The following is a 19,647-nucleotide window of genomic DNA, read 5'->3' on the forward strand; positions in this document are numbered from 1 at the left end:
CCAAAGGTCATCTGGCCCAACCCCTTGTTATATAGGAATAAAAGCTAAAGAATCCCTGACAGACGGGCCAGCCAACCTTTTTAAAACCTCCAATGAAGACGAATCCGTCACCTTCTGGGTTAGTCCATTCCACTATCAAAAAGCTCTTACTGTCAGAAAGTTCTTCCTAATTTTACCCATTAGTTTGGGTCCCACACTCTGGGGCAGCAGAAAGTAAGCTTGTTCCATCTTCTATGTTTCAGATACCGTATTTTTTGCACCATAACACTCACTTTTTTCCTCCTAGAAAGGAAGGGGAAATGTCTGTGCGTGTTATGGAGCGAATGCCTGCAGGTGGCGGGGGGGGGGGGATCTGCTGCAGTCGTGAGCAGAGGATCCATGGTTTCCCTTCCTTCCCTCCTCCGTGGTTACAAAGCATGGATCCACATGGATCCTCAGGATTTTTGCATTGGGCTACTCCAAACTCACTTTCAGATCACATGTCTGTGGCCACAGCATGAACCAGAAAAATCATATATCCACTATTTCATTTAGAACATTTTTTTCTTGTTTTCCTCCTCTAAAAACTACGCGCGTGTTATGGTCTGGTGCGTGTTATAGAGCGAAAAATACGGTACCTGAAAATGGCTATCAGACTCTTAGTATTCATTTTTATTTTAGCTTTAAAGAAAGAAGCCATTTCCTTTCTGTTACATTCCTTGTTTGTCTGGCTGATGCAATGATGGTATTTCTATTATACAGTGCCAGCAAATCAACCTCGTTGTTTAAAAGAAATAAGTATGGGTACATATATTTAGAACTTACTGAAATGATCTGGTGATCCTAGAGTTGAAAAGACACATGTCAAAAACTGAAGGCGAACTTGAACCTCTGCGCTGTGGCTGTACCTATCATGGAAATTATTTGTTATTTCAGTACATCTTCAGTCATCAACAACTGTTTTGCCATTGTTTAAACCCTTTGTCATAACTGGGGTCAAACCACCCCAAAAAGGAACTGAACATATGTGTGGTACCCACTCTTCCACCATGAAGCACCAAACCTCCAGATATAAACCTCGCAAGCCAAAGGCCTATATCGCCTAGCAACTTCTACAAAAAACAACAAACCCATATCGACACAAGAAATACAAAACAAACAAGGGGACAACCGAATACCCTGGCCAACACACCATCAGCTACATGCCTTCTTAAATAATCCAGTAGTTAGATCAATAGCCACTAGGCCCTTGACCACCTTCGAAAACTTTCTGCTATCAACAACGGGACATGAGAAGGGGATGGTATCCACAATATACCAAACACTGCTCCAAAGCCCCACAAACCCTCTTGACACAATCAATAAACAATGGGAAGACGACACAGGCTACGAAATCAACCCCACCCAATGGACTAGAATGTGGTCTAAACCTCCCTTTAAATCCATATCAGCAAAAAGAAAGGAACTCACTCTGAAACTCACTTACAGATGATACCTAACACCATGGAAACTGGCGCTGATACGCTCGGGAGCCTGACCAAAATGCTGGAGAGGCTGCACCTCCACAGATACATACCTCCACATGTGGTGGGAATGCCCCCAAGCCCAACTCTTCTGGACAACAGGCATACAAGAAATAAGCGAAATAACTAAACTGGTTCTAGAAGTCACCCCAGAACTGGCCCTACTGAATATTTTCCGAGATAACAATGCCCACTCACACTATAAAGAGCTCATAACCCACCTACTCTCAGCAGCCAGAAACATCATAGCTAGATACTGGAAGGATCTGTCAGAAATAAACATGGAACACTGGTATCAAGTAGAATGAGAAACAGCCTTATTAGAAAAGCTAACCAAGAGACTGCAACTGACACAGGGAGAGATAGAAGAGGACGCCTTCACTCCGGTATGGCTCCCCTTTAACAGAGCCCTACAAGACAACAACATGAACCCACTGACAGCAGACAATTCAATATGGCTAACTTAATGCACTAACAAATCCCACTGCAGCCAAACAAAGACAATCAACCACACCCTAGGTCACCCTAACCTCTCTTACCACCAAGGAACCCTAACAGGTGTATAGAAAGAGAACCTACCTAAGTGACGCTGACACAAAACCCCCACATGTACACTAAGTAAAAGAACATAAGCTTTACCACCCCACCCCCTCTCTTTTCTTCCCAATTCTATACTGCATAAAGCACTAATGTCTCACAACAAATATAACTGATCTGTAGAAAACACAACCTGAAGAAAGAGACAATGCATGTGCTTTTGTAAATGAGGAATCAGAAGGTCGGTGGTTCAAATCCCCGCAACGGGGTGCGCTCCCGTTGCTCAGTCCCTGCTCCTGCCAACCTAGCAGCTCAAAAGCACGTCAAAGTGCAAGTAGATAAATAGGTACCACTCCGGCAGGAAGGTAAACGGCGTTTCCATGCGCCTCTCTGGTTCGCCAGAAGCTGCTTAGTCATGCTGGCCACATGACCAGAAGCTGTACGCCGGCTCCCTCGGCCAATAATGCGAGATGAGCGCCGCAACCCCAGAGTCAGTCACGACTGGACCTAATGGTCAGGGGTCTCTTTACCTTTAAGGTCAATTCATTTTGATGGGTCTACTCTGAGTAAAGCTTAAATCAAATACCACCCAGTTTCAAACATTTTCTTCTACCCCTGCCACGTCATATGCAACATATTCTGGGCTTTCCAATCCTCTTCCCCCACCTAACGGGTGCTTTTTATTTTATTTCACTGAGGGTTTTTACGTACTAGAAATTGGTATCAATTCAGCAGGGCTGGCTCAACCATTAGGCGGGGTGCGGTTGTGCCCTGCCTGCTCCGCTTCCTCCACCACTGGCATCAGTGCTGATTTTAGCCCCAAATCGGCACTGGCAGTGGTGGGGCATCTCTCCCTAACACAGATCAGACATTCAGACTTTATAAAAGTTCCTCCACAGGAGAAGGAAGTGCTTGCCACCCTCACTCCTCAATCACAAGGGTCACTTAGGAGGCTCTAAGGAGGACCTCTGCGGGTGAGATGGTATCTGTACTCTTGGTTAATTTAAGATACAAACTGTTTGTGTAGAGGCAAATTTAACACTCTACCACTGCAAACAATTTTTTAAATATAATTTTGTTTAAGGATACTGTCAGGGAACTGACATCGGAGCCAGAGGCGGAGGGAATGCTCTCAAGTGATGCTGGAGAGGGACCCAGCAGGGAGAGAGGTAGCTCAGTGGGGGAAGGAAATCAGCACAACACCAGGGATAAAGGGGGGCAGATGGGGAAATCGGCGAGAGGGCTCCAGGACTCTTCGCTGGACACCAGCGGGGAGAGCACGGGTCCTCCGCTACCCACACCCTCCCTGCGCAGAAGACTTCCGCGCAGGGAGAGTAGGAGGAGACTTGGCGTCAAACAGCTTTTATGCTGGAAAAGGTTTAAGAAATGCCCACTGACGGATTCTGCTAGCGACTGAGGCAGCCACGAAGTGAAGGGCTGTCCAGACAGAAAAGGTATAACAAGGCAACATAGCCAGGAGTGGCGGCAACTTACGCACGAGCAACCCCTATATTCATTGCAGATACATATGAAAATATTCATCTATTTATTACTTTTTTGGCTTAGCTCATATGGCTTGGGAAAGATAACAATGCTTATTAGGTAAGAAGAAGGGTTCCAAGTAAGAGTGCAACTCGTTCAAGCCCAAGGACCCTTTGGCCTCAACTCCTCAAACTAATATGACAAAACAGTTTTGGAACTACAAAAGCAGGGGGATTTTTTGTTGTTCAAAGTAAAGAATTCCCACTTGGCACTCCTAGAATAGCAGGACTCCAAAGCTAGTGAAACAAAACACTCCCTCTAAAACTAACACTTAACAAACATTAAAATTCCACTCCCACGTCATGTCAGCTCAGCTCAACATGGGCCTACTTTGGAACAGACTTTCCCTCAATCTTTTCCAGCTACCATCAGTCTTATGACAACCATCTCCACACCCACAAGTGCACCCGATAAAGCTGCTCTACATATCCATACATCTTTGCACCACCCAACCACAAAAGATGCCCACCCTTAACTCCTTTGTCACAAACAACCCTCCAACACAGACCCATTTTCACTGAGCGCCCAATGTTCAAAGTGAAAGAAAGCTCAGCAAACATAGATTAATGAAAAGCAAACCATTATTTTTCTTTTTTGCTGCTAAATATAGTAAGATGGTTATGGGAATAGTCACACAAACATGGACTTGATGTACTTTCCTTTAGCCAAATGCCATCTCCGATCAGTTCAAAATAGACCTTTACAAAAAGACTTGTTATTCACAAGTGATAAAGGTAAAGCTAAAGGGACCCTTGACCATTAGGTCCAGTCATGACCGACTCTGGGGTTGCGACGCTCATCTCGCTCTATGGACCGAGGGAGCCGGCGTACAGCTTCCGGGTCATGTGGCCAGCATGACTAAGCCGCTTCTGACGAACCAGAGCAGTGCATGGAAACACTGTTTACCTTCCCAGCGGAGCGGCACCTATTTATCTACTTGCACTTTGACGTGCTTTTGAACTGCTAGGTTGGCAGGAGCAGGGACTGAGCAACGGGAGCTCACCCCGTTGCGGGGATTCGAACCACTGACCTTCTGATCGTCAAGTGGGTCAAAGGAAATACTAATGAATATGAATATACATGAATAAATAAGGTGTAGAAAAGAATTTTGTTTGATCAGGAGCAAATTTCAACCATGTGAAGGTGGATTTTAACAAGCTTCAGATAAATGTTAAAAACACCAAAACTATAAACAGACAAGATACACCCCACCACTGCAACACCATACTTACAATGCATGTTTATGACGCCCTTCCCTGACAGCTTGAATGTAGTACACCAAATTATCAAAGAAGAGCTTCATCATATTAAGTTCTTTTTCGGCCCACCTGTTTCAATTTAAGAATCATTTGTCATTTCATATCCATATGTCTTGGGGGGAAATTGCATACAAACAAACGATGCAAACTATCTTTCAAAAAGCTAACTACAGAGCAATCCAACGCTCCTCATAATATTTCTCAACTCAAAGGTGGCTCAGAAATCTGCAACACGCATGACTTAATCACAAATAACTGAAGGGCAACTCATCCATTTGCTATAGCCCAGGATATCAGTGGAAGATAATGCACAACATAGTTTATTTTGCCTGTCCTCATCAGAGCTTCCTGCTTCTCAGTCCAGTCTGATCTGAACACTTCTAGTATTTAAAAAGGATTAGCAGATTTAATATAAAGGAAGAATGTCCCAGATTGGGGACTGACAAGTCCAGCATCATATCTGGCCATCTTGAGTAACATTCTGGAATTAATTGTATAGATCACAAGCACCCCATATCAAAGAAGTAGTAATAAACGTAAGATAACAATTACATTTGAAATCAGCTTTAATCTTTATTATTGTAATTGCTTTGGGACATACTATCATGATTTAATTTAAAACAGGAATTGTGAATGAAACTTAGCAGCAGATATTGTGAACCTGCCCCTGTATGTCAAATGCAATAAAAATATGCGTACAAACAACTTTTAAGAATGCAACAAATTTAGCCAAGTAGAAACTTGCTCCTATTACTGCAGGCAACATAATGTGCTCCTAGCAAACTGTTTATGTCAGCGTATGACATATGCTTAGGCCTTAAGGTGCCTTCTGGTGTTACCTTCACGAGATGGGGAAGTGCTGTAACATAGTTCTTTCATGTGGTGCAAAAATAACGTCAGAAGACCCAATTCATGTGGGAGAAATCCATTATACAAGTCTTCTCCATACAAAGTTATTGAGTTGAGCTTCTACGATTACCCTTCTAATGTGTGAAGGAGCCACACAGCACTGACTCCATACTATGAGGATCAGGAGAGCCGCTGTCAAACTATGGAGATTAGAGTCGGAAATAGGTGGCCTCTCTTTTGGGGGGGCGGGGGAAGAAGAGAATCAAAAGAGACCAAGATTCCATTTAATACCAAACAGGAAGGGATGCGCTTGGGCAAGGAAATGTTAAAACTATAAACTGCCCTGAAATTTCAGGAAAGGGTGGGGTTAATAATCTATGCTCTGCATTTGACAAACTAAAGGTAGCTAGGGAGGAGCCAGTATCAGACCAGTAATCCCTCAATGATCAACCACCATCTTCTGTAATGAAAGGACATGTTGTACTTACATGGTTATCCAATGTGTGTCATAACTGCTTCCAAATTGTTGAAAGGTACCAAATAATTTTGGGAGAAGACGAAGAGAAACTACCACTGATCTGAGGAGATAGATAAATGGTGACTAGGTATAGAGGAACATCACAGGATAACTGTTCTCCGAGATTTATAGCCCTTAAATTAAAATGTATCATGTAGCCACATTTAGAGAAAAAGATGCCTTTCTACGGGAGGAAAGGAAGAAGCAATCTGTAACTTTGGGACTGCCATTCTAAATTAATGAAGAACTAACTATGAATGAGGCGTACGTTATTCAGAAGTGCAAGTACAGAGACCCAGTGTGGGCGATGATTTGAATTGGGAGGGCTCTTTCAATTAGGACACACCAAAAAGGGTTACTTACTTGCCTTTCTATCCCAACCTTTCTTCCTTTTTGCAACCTTTAAAAAGGTAAAGGGACCCCTGACCATTAGGTCCAGTCGTGGTCGACTCTGGGGTTGCAGTGCTCATCTCACTTTATTGGCCGAGGGAGCCGGCGTACAGCTTCCGAGTCATGTGGCCAGCATGACTAAGCCGCTTCTGGCGAACCAGAGCAGCACACGGAAACGCCGTTTACCTTCCCGTCGGAGCAGTACCTATTTATCTACTTGCACTTTGACTTGCTTTCGAACTACTAGGTTGGCAGGAGCAGCGACTGAACAACGGCAGCTCACCACATCACAGGGATTCGAACCGCCAACCTTGATTGGCAAGCCCTAGACTCTGTGGTTTTGACCACAGCACCACCCGCGTCCCTCAAACCTTCAGCTTACACAGCCCTATTCTTGTTCCCCTTCTCAAAACAACATCTTCCTTGATGCTGAGTGTTTTGGGGAGATGGGAGAGTAAATTTGTGATTTCTACATTTTGATTTGTAGTTTGTCTTAAGCAAGCTTATCTGCTTGTCAAGAGGAGACTTATACTCCATCTGGGACAAGCCTTATAGAGGTTTGATTTTTCTTAGGATTTTATTTAACTCTATTATTGCTTTACCCCTAATCTCCGTGGATTCCAATGGGAAAAAGCAGGCCTCACTGCACCAAGTCTGGAAGATATGGACCTTTTGGCAGCATTCTCATGGCTTTTGCTCAAGTTAGCTGGACAGGGAAAAAGTTGTGAGACAACAGTGCTCATCTGACTACCAGCCTGCCACATTGCTGTTGCTAACTGGGAGGTGGGGCAGAACCAATTCCACGCTCCTGTCAGTGTGTTTCCACTGTGCTGACCTCATCCCACCACAGTAAGCAGGCACAGATGTGATGGATGATCAGGTGAGTAGCACCACCCCATGTGGTCCACGACAGAGGGTGGGAGTTAGAACTGCTTTCATATGTATTTTCTTCCCTTGCGGTTTCTTGTTATAAGCAGTTAATAATGCAAATATATATATCTGGTAGCTTCACGATAACTGTGAACCCCCTTTTAATATAATACCCTTTTAGTATAACTTAGTATATTTTAGATCGTGCTTTTGTTGTTTCAAATGAAAGTTTACAATTTTTACCTTTTCTCAGTTATTTTAAATCAAGTTTAAATTCACTTTCTTTTTGGTGTGGTTCTGGCTCTTTGGTCACTATCCATATGCTCATAGCAGCAAATTAATATAGACTGAACTGAGAATCCATTTTTCAAATATGATTTTAGATAAAGCAGCTTTTAGAGATTTAATGGACAAAGAAACGGATCAGTAGTAAGACACTGATGCGCCACTCAAGCTCATTTACCTGTTATTTGCTAAATTTTCTAGGCAGCCTTCAATGAACCTCATTCGAATCTGTCTATCAGTAAACCAACATACTAACGAACACAGAAGCTTCTCTGCTTCATTTATTAAACCTTCAGATAGATGAATCTAGAGCAAGTAAGAGAAAAGTTATTGACAATTATTATTACATTTTCTCTGTCAAATATTCTTGTGTGATATTTAACTTACTGCATCTTCATCCTGGACCAGATCCCACAAAAGGGTATTTCCCTTCTTACAAACATTATCCAAGTTAATATCTGTCACTGCGTTGCTGTTGTACTGGTGTTTATGAACTGCTGGCCCTGAGCAAAAGACAGGTGTTATTAAAAATATGGAATGTGTATCCTGATTTGAATGGACTTTGTCCATCAACAGCTGTTAATAACGGCTAAAGACACAAACCTACAAAAGGTTGGAACAAATACACTTGGGAAAACTAAGCCAGGGGAGGATACAGGGAGACCCAATACAAACACATGCAAAGTCAATACGATTTATTAGAATACAGTGAGGAAGCAGAAGATTCCTCAACCCTTTAAAAGAAAGGCCTTTTGTCATATATTACCATCCACTATGGTGTGAAAGCGATACAAAACTTAGCATTCAAACTCAAATTTTCATTGAAAAGTATTACAATTGCAAATGTCTGTGTTTGCTTGTAAAGTTATTTAATTAGGATGTGAAACTGCTTCACAAGTAAAAAACCTGTTGCAAAAAAAAGAGCTATTATGATAATGCAATTAAATACAACTGTCCCAATTCAGGGTCTGTATTTACTTAGATAAACAAAGATTTGTGTTTGTTGTCTCCCTGTTCACTTCAATCAAGGGAACAGTTATGCGTGCACATCCCTGTGTGCTCTTCAATGAGGCATCTCGGAATTAAGTGTTGCTGCAGGTCAGTGGTACAGAATCTGTTTTGTATTCAGAAGATCTCATGTTCAATTCCTGGAACCTCCACGTGGAGAGGATCCTGTCTGAAACCCTGAACTAGATGGACCAATGAGTCTTCCTATGTGCACACAAGACTCAGTGTCCCCATGCCTGTAATCCAGCCCACAATTTCTTATCTATATCCGTGGGACATCACAAGTGTACCTGTAGGTTGAATGCAGCATCCATCATAAATATAGACCTTCTGCAAGATGCAGGACTTACACATGACAGAACACATCTATTTAGCTCAGGATCAGATATCATGTCTACAGCAAATTGGAAGGAAGCGGCACAGGAATCTTTTTACTTGATACAGCCTTGACCTTGAAGGGCAGGTTCTTAATCTTTTTCTATGGGTCTCAACCAGAATAAGCAAACTACTGCAGACCTCTTAACTCAGACAAAGAAATTCAAACTCAAACACAGAAAAACTTCTGACTGATTCTGAAGCCTTAAGCCTGATCCTTCCCCCAACCTTTATCAGCTGCCCCCAAGGATTTTTTGCCACAAAAGCTGCAGTGGTGCAGTTATCTAAGCAGGTAACTCGGTTACGCCCATTTTCTTTAACCAAACCTTAATTGTTCTCATGCTACACTCTTGCTCTTGTAATGCACATCCCTTGAGCTGTGGTGTTAAGAAGGGCTCACCTGCCTTTTCCTTTCTAAAAGGTTCTAGAAATGAAATTCCCTTCTTTAAGGGTGTTGCTGAAACAACATAAATGAGTCAAGAAGAATCCACAGAACATTACTGACTGGGGACAATAAGACAGTTTGTGAATGTAGCCAAATTACTCCATAAGCAGAAGGCTCGCCAAGGATCAGCCAATCTTCCTGCAGGCCCAATGCTGTATTATCTGCCTTTATAAAGCAATCTGGCAACTCACATTCTCTTTACACTTCTCTCCATTATTCTATTCCTAGGTATGTTGATGACAGCAATAATGGCCAAGGCAGGCTACCTTTCTTCACTTACTCTCTCTTTTACCCTCCTGAAATTAATTTTAATACAAATGCTATTGAAGCATCCAGGGGAACGGATCACAGAGTTGTCACTTTCTAGTGCTCCTGCTCCTGTGGCCTGGACACACACCAATGGAACAAGCGAAAGCTTTCCCCAACATGCGGGAGAGGCTTTACCAGTCAAAGATTCTGTATGTTAGGCTGTTGTTAAAGGAGCAGGGTCAGAAAAAGAGACTGAGAACCTAGACCTCTAGTATCAGGCTTCCTCAACCTAGTGCCCTCTCTATGTTTTGGACCACAATTCCTATCAGCCCCATCCAACATGGCCCATGATAGGGCAGGAAGGTGAAAGCTGTATTTGCTCATGATTTGATTTAAATAACTAGAAAGGTCACTAATTCCTATCAGTTTATCTCTACCACAGGCATGGTACTTGGGTTCTGCTTAGTTTCCTTTTAAGTAGCTAGACCACTGAAACAAAATGTGGCTGCTCTTTCCTTTGCTACTTACCTTGGCTGAGATGCTCATGATAAATGGAAGCAAGATTTGGAAGGTGCTGCTGAAGGTGTGATGTCAGTTCGGCATGCGAGTTAATCTGTACCAGTTCTTCTTCGCAACCAGATTCCTCACCATCAAAATCTGCCATATTTTTTTCCGATTTTGCACTGACTTGGGAACTGCTACAACTGACATCATCAGCACTTAACATGTCATCGACCATGTGTCTAAAAGATACAGGCAAGAATAAGCCAATTTATTGCTTTCAGTCCATGAAGACCCAGTAGACTACGGAAAAGCAGCACTAGCATATATGCAAAGAGAAAATATCATCACTGAATATAATTCTGAATACACCCCCCTTCACCTTACGGTTTAAACAATAAAATTTAATAAGTATGCAGTTACAAAAAGCGCCACCGCAAAAAATAGGGTGGTTCCTGAAAATAAACATCTCAGGTGAACAGCATTCAGAGAAAACAATATAATGAAGTTGCCAAGCAAACCTCTGTGGGGAGTTACACAACTTACGGGCTGCCACAGAGAATGCCTTATTGCGGGCTCCACCACCCTGAGCTTCTGAAGGCAGTGAAATTACTAAGAAGGCGCTCTGATTATCTTAACAGCCAAGAGGGTATGCAGGGAAGGAGCTGGTCTTAATATTAAAATGTATCTGCTCAGCTTCAGTTTCATTCTTTTAAATGGTTGGTAACTAGGACTGCATGCATTCTGCTTGACTGTACACAAATGGCAGAATGCTTTAGCTAGTGCAGCCTGGTCAAAATTTGGGGGGAAGGTGGGAGAGTTCTTAATGGGACTTTGTGCAATTGGTCAAGGAAACTTCAGGTCCCAATTCAGCTCCTTGCACCTCTTTCCAAGATAACTAAATGCAGCAAGGATGATGCAAGGCAAGCAATAGGCATGCAAATGTGATTATGTTCCAGAATGTGTGTATGTGCGCGCGGGCACGCAAGTAACTTACCCTTCATGATGGTGGTGATGATGGTGGTGGTGGTGCTGGTGGTGGTGCTGTGGCCCAATAAACTGCCGGCAGTTAAATAACTCATTTCCGATGGCTTCCCCAAGGAAGTCCCCAGTATGCGTTATACAAGAATCTTGAGAGCCTTGGGATATATGAGCTGTGCCGATTTCCCCGGCCATGTCGTGCTCTGTGTCCTCCCCGTGTGAACAGGGATCAAGCATTCTAATTCTATTATCCACCGCGGGCACGGAGTCAGTATTAAAAACATGGTCATTTCCAGTTCCGTTGCTGACACCGCCCCTCTCCGCTACTCCCTGGGAGTCTCCCAAGCAAATGCCTGATTGGGATTCCATTTTCCGGCTCCGCAGCTCTGCATTCCGGCCATTTTTCTGGGAACTGTGACCTCTGTCCTCATCCTCCTCTTCATCTTCCTTGAGAGCTTCGATGTCGGCAATGTCTTCTGACTGCACCTCGCTGCCTGGGCTCCCTGCAGATTGACTCGCATGGCTGGAGTTGGCTTCGTTGCTGGATCCATCGCTGTGCCCGCTACTGCTACCTGGCCCACTGCTGCCATCTTCACCGCTGTTTGCCGTTTCATCAGAACTCCCCTGCATCGACTCCTTTTTAAAAAAAAAAAAAATTAAGGATACAAAATCATCAAGCATTTATTTTCTAAAATTACTAATCTGCACCTCCAATGTCAACAGGTATTCCCAGGGTGGCTAACAACAACCCATTATGCTGAGGAGGGGACATATGATATCTATCTCTTTCTGATAAAAGGTAAAGGTAAAGGGACCCCTGACCGTTAGTCTCAGTCGTAGCCGACTCTGGGGTTGCGGCGCTCATCTCGCTTCATTGGCCAAGGGAGCCGATGTACAGCTTCCGGATCATGTGGCCAGCATGACTAAGCCGCTTCTGGCAAACCAGAGCAGCGCACGGAAACGCCGTTTACCTTCCCGCCGGAGCGGTACCTATTTATCTACTTGCACTTTGACATGCTTTCGAACTGCTAGGTGGGCTGGAGCAGGGACCGAACAACGGGAGCTGACCCCGTCACAGGGATTCGAACCACCAACCTTCTGATCGGCAAGTCCTAGGCTCTGTGGTTTAACCCACAGCGCCACCCACGTCCCATATCTATTTCTGATAGCCATCTTCAAATATTTCAAGGGCTGTCACATAGGAGATGAAGCAAGTTTGTTTTTTCCTGCTCCGGAAGGTAGGACTTGAACCAATGGCTTCAAACTCCAAAAAGGAGATTTTTGACTTAACATCAGGAAGAACTCTCTAGATCAGTGTTCCCCAACCTTGGGTCTCCAGCTGTTTTCGGACTACAATTCCCATCATCCCTGACCACTGGTCTTGGTAGTGAGGGATGATGGGAGTTGTAGTCCAAAAACAGCTGGAGACCCAAGGTTGGGGAACACTGCTCTAGATGATAAAAGCTGTTTGACAGTGGAACAGACTCCCTCAGAAGGTGAGCTTCCCGCATTGTAGGGGGTTGGACTAAATGACCCTAGGGGACAATCTGGATGGAGGGGACATGTTGGCAGTGGGTGGGGACCCACCGAAGGTAAGGTGGTGAAAGATATCAAGTGATGGTATTAATGCACAGACAAGACTGATGCTTCAGCAAACTGTACTTCTTCCATTAGCAGCTCTTCAAAAAGTCATTATTGTTCTAAAATCATCAGAGAAGATTGGCCAGTGGAGTCAAGAAACACAAAGAGGGAGAACCACCATGGTACTTCTTTTCTAAATGAAGAGTGGAATACCAGGTACCTTATTAACAACAACCACAACCACCTTTCAATACTGACAGATTCTTTGATAACCATCAGAGAAAAACAGGTATTTCTTTTACCTCTGTATCTGAAAGCCGCTGCTGGACATGTTTATTTCTGCTGATCAGCTGCTCCTCCATTTCAATATCACTCCCTCCACTCTGGTGAGTATCACTGTTGTCACTGCTTTGAGGACTTGCTGCAGGTGACCCTATTGTAGAAAGAGCTTTTCAAGTTACTCCATGTAATGGAAAAGCAAATGCTTTAAATCAGTGTTTCCCAATCAGGAGTCCGCGTAACCCACTGAGAGGATCTGTGGCACCATTCACATAACAAAAATTACCAGAGAGAGCAGGGAGTTGACTTTTGAAAAACACGGGGTCTACGGTACTTAGCTAACTGGGACCACTGCTTTAAATAATTTTAACGCAGAATTGAAATGCTTGCTCAAATTCTCCTGTCAACATCAAAATAAATTAAAATAAGGTGGTTCTACTGCTGCTCTTGCTACAGACTGGCTTTGCCTTTCGGCACCCAACTTTACTCTCCTGACTTGGCTGAAGCCACGTCTGATACCGAGTTAATTGTCATCTCACTGCTGCAAAATGACTATGAACTCTTGAGATGGGAGAACAAAAAATATTCTAAATGCATTTAATTCTCACAATTATCAGTTATTTTTTATTGATTTGTTGCATTTTTATCTCACTTTTTCTCCAAGGAGCTTAACATAATATCTTTTTTCAGCTGATGGGGGAAGCAATATTCAGTGAACTCTCCCACAGCCCACCCTCCGTCTCTTAAATCTGCTATGGATGGTTCCCCCAACCCTCCAGGGCAGATGGGGGGGTGAGAAACACAAAGTTGGCTGCAGACAGGACAGGGAATCATTGCAAAAGTGCTTCCCTCTCTGTTCTGTAGACTGAAGTTTTACCATCAGATGAGCAATACCACTGGAATCAACCCAAAGTGAGTGACTGTGTATAATTCAAATTGCCATCTGCCACAAAGTATAACTTTCTTTCAGCCTCTGCCAAATAAAACATCTATTAACTACTTCTCTGCCAAGGTGCTTTACAATTAAAAATATTAGAATCAAAGAAACACTATAAAACATTCTCAAGCCATTTCAGAAGCTGATAGCACTGAACATGGGGCTGCTGGCATCTGGAGAAAACAGGAGGTGATACACAGGTCCCTTAAATAGAGAATAATCATGACTCCCAAATCGTTTTTGATTTCAAAGTGCCTTTCTGCAATAACTTACATGGTGAAGGAGCAGCTCTTCGGAGCTCTTCTTCCTCTGAAGAGGAGACAAAAAGGGGAAGAACATTCCAAGTTATGAATGAGTTAACATTCCAAGTTATTGTATAAGTTAACATCATACAATATACAGTCTATAACCGGTGTGGCTAACCCGTGAGCCTCAAGAAGTTGTAGGACTCCAACTCCCACAATGGCCAAATCGCAAGAGTGACTGGAATTGTAGTCCAACAATATCTGCATTGAACACAGATTAGTCATCCCTGGTCTATACTAATATAGAAACCCAGCCAGATGGGCGGGGTATAAATAATAAAAATATTATTATATAGGTAGTGACTGAAATACCTACTTGTTCTATACAATATGTTCCTATTGTTATCTGGGGTTATTTACGAGCCTTTTGAAATAAATATCATTAAAAGGAACTGGATTTTCCTACTTTACACAACTGATATCACAGAAATTGGGGAAAGCCATCTTCCTAAATCACTCAAAACAAGAAACTATTGTTACCTGCTTTGGAAGAAGCCAGGGTATTAAAACTATGGTTCAAAGTTGGTTTACCAATCTGGATTGTTCGAAGGTTGCTAACCTTAGCTTGATAGTTCAGGCTAAGAAAGAAACTACAGTGGTACCTCGGGTTAAGAACTTAATTCGTTCTGGAGGTCTGCGCTTAACTTGAGGTACCACTTTAGCTAATGGGGCCTCCCACTGCTGCCGCCACACAATTTCTGTTCTCATCCTGAAGCAAAGTTCTTAACCCAAGGTACTATTTCTGGGTTAGCGGAGTCTGTAACCTGAAGTGTCTGTAACCCGAGGTACCACTGTACGTATGGTGAATCAGAGGCTTTAAGAAACCAACAAGTATGACGTGGGTGAGATAGTACTCTTTTCACATTTGTGCTCCAGAGCAACTGGTACCGAGGTATTCAATACTGGAAGGTAGTACAAAGCCATCCTGAATACAGTGGTACCTCGGGTTACATACCCTTCATGTTACAGACGCTTCAGGTTACAGACTCCGCTAACCCAGAAATAGTACCTCAGGTTAAGAACTTTGCTTCAGGTTCAGAACAGAAATTGTGCTCCCGTGGCGCGGCGGCAGCAGGAGGCCCCATTAGCTAAAGTGGTGCTTCAGGTTAAGAACAGTTTCAGACCTCCGGAACGAATTAAGTACTTGTACCACTGTAGTCATTATGATTTTGATCACTGTAGCCTTTTCAAGTTGATATAATAGTTACAATTATATTTTAACCGGCAGAAAGAACACTCTGCTTCAACTGTCACTTTACCTGGAACTGGAGAAGATGACAGGACACTATGTCCCAATCCATGGGCCAAAGGAGTAAGAGCTACCACCTGTCTATGCAAGCAAGTGCACCAGCAAAGGAAGATCAGCTTGGCCCGAAGTGGATATAAAGGCCTGCTTACAGCTTACCAATGCCTTCTGGCCTTGAAGAACTGAGCATCCACATCTACTACTATCTCCCGCCACTCCCCATCCCTTGTGTGTCTTGTCTTTTTAGTTTGCAATCCCTGAAGGCAAGGCCTATTGGAATGAGCCACTTTGGGAGACAACAATTTTCTGAAAAGTGGGATAAAAATATATATAGGGCAATATCCATCATTAGTCATACTCAGAATAGGCCCACCAAAACCAACAAATTTAAATCCATTGATTTCAGCAGGTCTGTTTTGAGTATGACTTAGTTGGATACCACCCACAGTAAATTAATAACAGCACCTGTTTCTATAAGGAAAGAGGCTAACTGTAGAGAAAAATTACATTGCCTATAAAGTAAAGGAGAAAAAATCTTGGATGCCTTTCAAGTGAGTATGTATAAGGCATGAGCAAAAAAAGGGGGGGAATTACATATAAAAATACCTAAATAAATTATCTTCAAAATCAAAACCATTAGCAATCTCTTTGTAATAAGATCAGCAGTAAGATTTCAAGTTGGTAACAATACATTAAACCAAAGAAGAAATAAACACTCACCTTTCTTATTACCCATTGGTAGGTTTGTACTGAGTAATGATGCAAATGAGCTCTGTTTTGATAGCTGAGCCTTAGCTGCTAGTGCATTATTCCACAGTGCTTTAATGAGCATGGATGCCAAATACAAGGTCTGTAAATCAAAGCAGAAACTGTACTCCCAACAGAAAACAGAACCTGTTTCTCATATTCAATACATGACAAAAAAAAAACTTCACAAACAAAATGAGCTCTATATAAAACTATGTTGTGTTTTGTACCATAACTGGAAAATCCAAACTCTTATACAGTGGTGCCCCACAAGACGAATGCCTCGCAAGACGGAAAACTCGCTAGATGAAAGAGTTTTCCGTTTTGGAGGTGCTTCGCAAAACGAATCTCCTATGGGCTTGCTTCGCAAGACGAAAATGTCTTGCGAGTTCCTGCGGGTTCCCCCCCCCTTTTTCTAAGCCGCTAAGCCGCTTATCAGCTGATAAGCTAAAAGCTGCTAAAAGCCGCTAATAGTGCTAATCCGTCAATGGGCTTGCTTCGCAAGACGAAAAAACCGCTAGACAAAGAGAATCACAGAACGGATTCTTTTCGTCTTGCGAGGCACCACTGTACTGTAATAGGGCTAAAAGTAGTCTTCTCTAACAAGAAGCATGGTGGGGGAGAAGAATAATGGAATTGTACAGCTGGAAGTGACAAAAAGGTCATCCAGACCAACCTCTTGCAATGCAGAATCAAAGAATATAAACCATAGTCCATATAAGAAACAAAATAATAGAGCTTTCATCTTGTAACAGCATTAATGTGTAGATTTCTTTTCACTTTAACAGGACACATGCAAGAGAACTTCCTAGTGAACCAAAGCAGAAAAGAGACTCCTTCAAAATGCTTTGTTTTTACCTGTTCAGTATGTGCACTTGGATGGAGTGTTGAAACTAAATTAAGAAGATGCCTAAGTGGAACAGGATCCAAATTCTTGATCAAGGAGGGAAACAAATCGTGTATATAGCGACTACAATGCTTCAACTTCAAAAAGAAACACAGAGATAAGAGATAAATTCAGAGAAACTGAAACACATTTTTGTACAACAACCCCCCCCCCCAAATTTCATTATTGTGGCAATTTCCCTCTTATAAAATGTTATGCGCATGAAAGGTAGTAAAGATAAAACTAGTGTCGTAGTAACAAAAAGGGTGTAAAATGGTAGCTGGATATGCATCTAAGAATTCAGCGTAACTTCAACGCTTTTTCGTGTGTCTTTAATCAAAGGGAACAAAGTCTAAACCAAGATAATTTAGCATTAGGATAAAAAGAGTGGGGAAAATCTGTCTGGACCTTTGTATTTCCATAGTATAGGGGGAGAAAGCGGGATATCACTTTTACAAGGAACTGTTAGTATTTGGACATTACACAGGTCTGTAAAATTGTTGCGCAAAGAAGACAAAATCCTTGAATTAAAGGAATATAAAACTGGTGTGATATCATGCTGGCCACACTGCCAGCTAGATAACCATGAGTTATTTTTTTTAAAAAATGGCACCAAGAAAGCTGCCCAGGAAGGTAGAGAATCAGAAAGGAGCATTTGAAAATGTTTAGGCCCACCAACTCTGCCGCCTGAGCAGTTTGCTTCGTATGGCACAGCTCTATAAAAAAGTAAGAATAGTTCTGTTCTTTTTAGATAGTTATTTAAGAACAAAATTTAAGCTCCATGAACTTTAGCCAACATATTAGTGGCCTGTTTCTTGCTTAAGTCTAGACATACCTGTGCTGCAGCCCAAATGCAATCTATGTGCTGTGTACTAAGCCGGCCTTCAGCAGCGAGAAAATTAAGAATCACTTGGCACTGCTTAATGATCTGGAGGGGAAACAAGGGAAAAAATATAAAACATTAAAAACATAGCCTCATGGTTAACAAAGAAAATCATACTTCACTTTAAACCTACCTCAATATGCAAATTTGGTCCAAAAATATGTTCTACCACATTGTTGTTGATCAGCCAGTCTGCAAGCTCTTTAGCAATGGACCTAAATAAAATGGGGAAACCATAAGCAAGCAACTTCATGCGCTCGTATTATGCTCAGTCTCCTAAATAAAAGGCCATTGTTCTTTCCTTACAGATTTACAACCAAGGATTACTTTCCAAATTCAAGGAATTTTTTTGAACAAAGTGGAAATGGCTGGAATGCGTATAGCTACAAATTCATTTAAACTAAACCTGTAGCGGAAGATAAATAAGGAAAAAAACCACGCTGTTACATTAGAAATGCCTTTCTGGAGGCCAGTGCAAATTAAATAATTAATCCACTGAAATGAAGTAATTTATTTCTAAGCAAATGTGCCCTCCATCAGGCTATTAGCCGATTACTTTTGTGCTTTAATTAATGCCCTCTACATGTGGCTGCTCTGAAGAAACTTCAGAAACTTCATATGGCCCAAAGAGCTACAACCAGACTGTTGACCAGGGCTGGTTATCATACCGGGATTATGCAACTCCCTTGGCTAGAACAGCTCTGCTGGCCTCTGGTTCAGTTGCAGGCTATCTGAAAGTTTGTTATTTTCTCATAGGAACCTGCCCTGGCACTGAGATCTCTGGGGAGTCCCTGATCTCAGGCCCAGCACCCTTAAAGGAATGCTTGATGGGGACACAGGAGAGGGACTTCTCGGTGGCTACTTTAAGACTTTGGAACTCTCAGAGATGTTAGACTGGCTCCCTCCTTCTTGTCCTTCTGCTGGCAGGTGAATACCTTTTTATTCCAAAGGCCTTTAGAAACTGATTGGAAAGGACTAATGCTGGGGTGTTTTTGTTGTTATCTGTATTTTTAACAGCTCTTTTAAATATGTTTTGATTCTATCAGTGTTTAATTACTTTTTAACTATTATCTTTTCTCTGTTTTAAGCTTTTTATCTGTGTTTTTGTAAGCTGCCTTGAGCCCTGGTGTGGGAAAAAGGCTAGATATAAATATTATTAAATGCTACTGAATTCTGCAAGTCATAAACTACAAAAGATAATGGAAATCTGCTAACGCTGTGGTTCTCTTGCATTTATTAATGTTATCATCGTTCTGACATTTATTATCTTTTTTTTTACAACAACTTTCCCATCTATTTCCAAAAGATAAGTGTATAAGCAAAACAATATTTCTGCTATACTCCAATTATTGTATGCGTCTCCAATACAGGCCCCTAACTCTGATTCTCTTTCTATAGGGGGCAGGTAGCCACAATATTTATCTTTTTATCACTATTAGGTCAATTGTTGGTTGATTCTCAATGAATCACCAG

At 42.3% G+C, this 19,647-nt stretch overlaps 1 protein-coding gene across 2 annotated transcripts in view; it reads right to left on the reverse strand.

Moving 5' to 3' along the window:
* The window catches only part of USP34 (ubiquitin specific peptidase 34), a 105,865-nt gene that overhangs the window by 52,810 nt on the left and 33,408 nt on the right, over nucleotides 1-19,647 (reverse strand). For both annotated transcript variants that reach the window (XM_083493956.1, XM_083493957.1), the window contains 13 exons: nucleotides 18,308-18,389; nucleotides 18,127-18,219; nucleotides 17,264-17,389; nucleotides 16,379-16,508; nucleotides 14,381-14,416; nucleotides 13,194-13,324; nucleotides 11,327-11,946; nucleotides 10,357-10,571; nucleotides 8,139-8,254; nucleotides 7,930-8,057; nucleotides 6,178-6,267; nucleotides 4,814-4,909; nucleotides 805-887 (listed from right to left, as the gene is read on the reverse strand). In XM_083493956.1, the coding sequence (XP_083350082.1) occupies nucleotides 805-887; nucleotides 4,814-4,909; nucleotides 6,178-6,267; nucleotides 7,930-8,057; nucleotides 8,139-8,254; nucleotides 10,357-10,571; nucleotides 11,327-11,946; nucleotides 13,194-13,324; nucleotides 14,381-14,416; nucleotides 16,379-16,508; nucleotides 17,264-17,389; nucleotides 18,127-18,219; nucleotides 18,308-18,389 (1,946 nt within the window). The remainder of the gene's footprint in view (nucleotides 1-804; nucleotides 888-4,813; nucleotides 4,910-6,177; nucleotides 6,268-7,929; nucleotides 8,058-8,138; nucleotides 8,255-10,356; nucleotides 10,572-11,326; nucleotides 11,947-13,193; nucleotides 13,325-14,380; nucleotides 14,417-16,378; nucleotides 16,509-17,263; nucleotides 17,390-18,126; nucleotides 18,220-18,307; nucleotides 18,390-19,647) is intronic.

This window comes from Podarcis liolepis, assembly GCF_965112155.1.
Source record: "Podarcis liolepis genome assembly, chromosome: 3".
NCBI classification, from domain to species: domain Eukaryota; kingdom Metazoa; phylum Chordata; class Lepidosauria; order Squamata; family Lacertidae; genus Podarcis; species Podarcis liolepis.